The 2760-nt window shown below is 56.8% G+C and overlaps 1 protein-coding gene across 1 annotated transcript in view; it reads right to left on the bottom strand.

Annotated features, from left to right (window-relative positions):
• Positions 1 to 1637, bottom strand: part of SH3BP5L (SH3 binding domain protein 5 like) — a 9462-nt gene extending 7825 nt beyond the window's left edge. Inside the window, exon 1 of the mRNA XM_021383749.1 lies at positions 1220 to 1637. Within this exon, the coding sequence (XP_021239424.1) occupies positions 1220 to 1432 (213 nt within the window). The 5' untranslated portion in view covers positions 1433 to 1637. The remainder of the gene's footprint in view (positions 1 to 1219) is intronic.
• Between the last annotated feature and the right edge of the window lie 1123 nt (positions 1638 to 2760).

A 2760-nucleotide genomic window follows, 5' to 3' on the forward strand; every position in this document is an offset into this window, starting at 1 on the left:
CTATTCCCAACTAGGATGGGTTTTGGGGTCTCTGTTCCCAACTAGGAAGGGTTTGGGGGCTCCCAGTATGAACTGGGAAGGGGTTGGGGGTCCCCAGTACAAACTGGGAGGGGTTCAGGGGCTCCCAGTCCCAACTAGGATGGGTTTGGGGGCTCTGTTTCCAACTAAGAAGGGTTTTGGGGTCCCCAGTCCCAACTAGGAAGGGTTTGGGGGCTCCCAGTATGAACTGGGAAGGGGTTTGGGGTCCCCAGTCCCAACTAGGATGGGTTTTGGGGTCCCCAGTCCCAACTAGGATGGGTTTTGGGGTCCCCAGTCCCAACTAGGATGGGTTTTGGGGTCCCCATTTCCAACTACGAAGGGTTTTAGGGTCTCCAGTCCCAACTAGGATGGGTTTTGGGGTCACTGTTCCCAACAATGAAGCATTTTGGGGTCCCCATTTCCAACTAGGTTGGGTTTTGGGGTCCCCATTTCCAACTAGGATGGGTTTTGGGGCTCCCAGTACAAACTGGGAAGGGATTTGGGGTCCCCAGTCCCAACTAAGATGGGTTTTGGGGTCCCCAGTCCCAACTAGGATGGGTTTTGGGGTCCTCAGTTCCAACTAGGATGGGTTTGGGGGCTCCCAGTACAAACTGGGAAGGGGTTTGGGGCTCCCAGTATGAACTGGGAAGGGGTTTGGGGTCCCCAGTCCCAACTACGATGGGTTTTGGGGGCTCTGTTCCCAACTAAGATGGGTTTTGGGGTCCCCAGTACAAACTGGGAGGGGTTTGGGAGCTCCCAGTATGAACTGGGAAGGGGTTTGGGGTCCCCAGTCCCAACTAGGATGGGTTTTGGGGTCACTGTTCCCAACTAGGAAGGGTTTTGGGGTTCCCAGTCCCAACTACGAAGGGTTTTAGGGTCCCCAGTCCCAACTAGGATGGGTTTGGGGGTCACTGTTCCCAACTAGGATGGGTTTTGGGGTCCCCAGTCCCAACTAGGATGGGTTTTGGGGTCCCCAGAACAAACTAGGATGGGTTTTGGGGCTCCCAGTCCCAACTAGGATGGGTTTTGGGGTCTCTATTCCCAACTGGGAACGGTTTTGGGGTCCTCTGTCCCAACTAGGATGGGTTTTGGGGTCCCCATTCCCAACTAGGATGGGTTTTGGGGTCTCTGTTCCCAACTAGGAAGGGTTTGGGGGCTCCCAGTATGAACTGGGAGGACTTTTGGGGTCCCCAGTCCCAACTAGGATGGGTTTTGGGGTCNGGTTGAGCATCTCCTGCCAGGTGGGGTCCAGGCGGTTGCGGTCGGCCATGACGCCCTGCTCGGCCACGAACACCATCTCGCGCGCGGCGTTGTGCATGCTGGCCGCCCGCTCGTAGCGCAGCGCCGCCCGCTGCGTCTCCTGCTGCGCCTGTGGGGCGCAACGAGCCCCATAGCGAGGACCCTTAAGCCCCATAGGGCGGACCCGTGCCCCATAGGGTGGACCCGAGCCCCATAGGGTGGACCCAACCCCCACAGGATCATCCCAACCCTATAGGATCATCCCATAGGATCATCCCAACCCCATAGGATCATCCCAATCCCAAAGGAGTGGTCCCAACCCCATAGGATCATCCCAACCCCGTAGGGTTGTCTTCCAACCCCATAGGATCATCCCAACCCTATAGGATCATCCCAACCCCGTACGGTTGTCTTCCAACCCCATAGGATCATCCCAACCCCATCGGATCATCCCAACCCCATAGGAGCATCCCAACCCCATAGGGTGGTCTCCATCCCAATAGAGTTGACTCCCAACCCCATAGAGTGGACCCAAGCCTCATGGGGCGGACCCAAGCTCCATGGCGTGGGCCCCTGCCCCATAGGGTGGGCCCCTGCCCCATAGGATGGTCCCAACCCCATAGGATCATCCCAACCCCATAGGATCATCCCAACCCCATAGGATCATCCCAACCCCATAGGGTTGTCTTCCAACCCCATAGGATCATCCCAACCCTATATGGCGCTCCCCATCCCCATAGGGTGTACCCGTGCCCCATAGAGTGGACCCAAGCCCCATAGTGAGGACCTGCGCCCCATAGCATGGTCCCAACCCCATAGGATCATCCCAACCCCATAGGATCATCCCAACCCCATAGGATCATCCCAACCCCATAGGATCATCCCAACCCCATAGGATCACCCCAACTCTATAGGGTGGTCTCCATCCCCATAGAGTTGACTCCAACCCCATAGCATCATCCCAACCCTATAGGATCATCCCAACCCCATAGGATCATCCCAACCCCGTAGGGATGTCTTCCAACCCCATAGGATCATCCCAACCCCATAGGATCATCCCATAGGATCATCCCAACCCCATTGGGTTGTCTTCCAACCCCATAGGATCATCCCAACCCCAAAGGAGTGGTCCCAACCCCATAGGATCATCCCAACCCCATAGGGTTGTCTTCTAACCCCATAGGATCATCCCAACCCCATAGGGTGGTCTCCATCCCAATAGAGTTGACTCCCAACCCCATAGAGTGGACCCAAGCCCCATAGCGCGGACCCAAGCCCCATAGCGTGGTCCCAACCCCATAGGATCATCCCAACCCCAAAGGAGTGGTCCCAACCCCAAAGGATCATCCCAACCCCATAGGATCATCCCAACCCCATAGGATCATCCCAACCCCATAGGATCATCCCAACCCCGTAGGGTTGGCTTCCAACCCCATAGGATCATCCCATAGGATCATCCCAACCCCATTGGGTTGACTCCAACCCCATAGGATCATCCCAACC

Source organism: Numida meleagris, unplaced genomic scaffold (genome assembly GCF_002078875.1).
Source record: "Numida meleagris isolate 19003 breed g44 Domestic line unplaced genomic scaffold, NumMel1.0 unplaced_Scaffold518, whole genome shotgun sequence".
In the NCBI taxonomy this organism is placed as follows: domain Eukaryota; kingdom Metazoa; phylum Chordata; class Aves; order Galliformes; family Numididae; genus Numida; species Numida meleagris.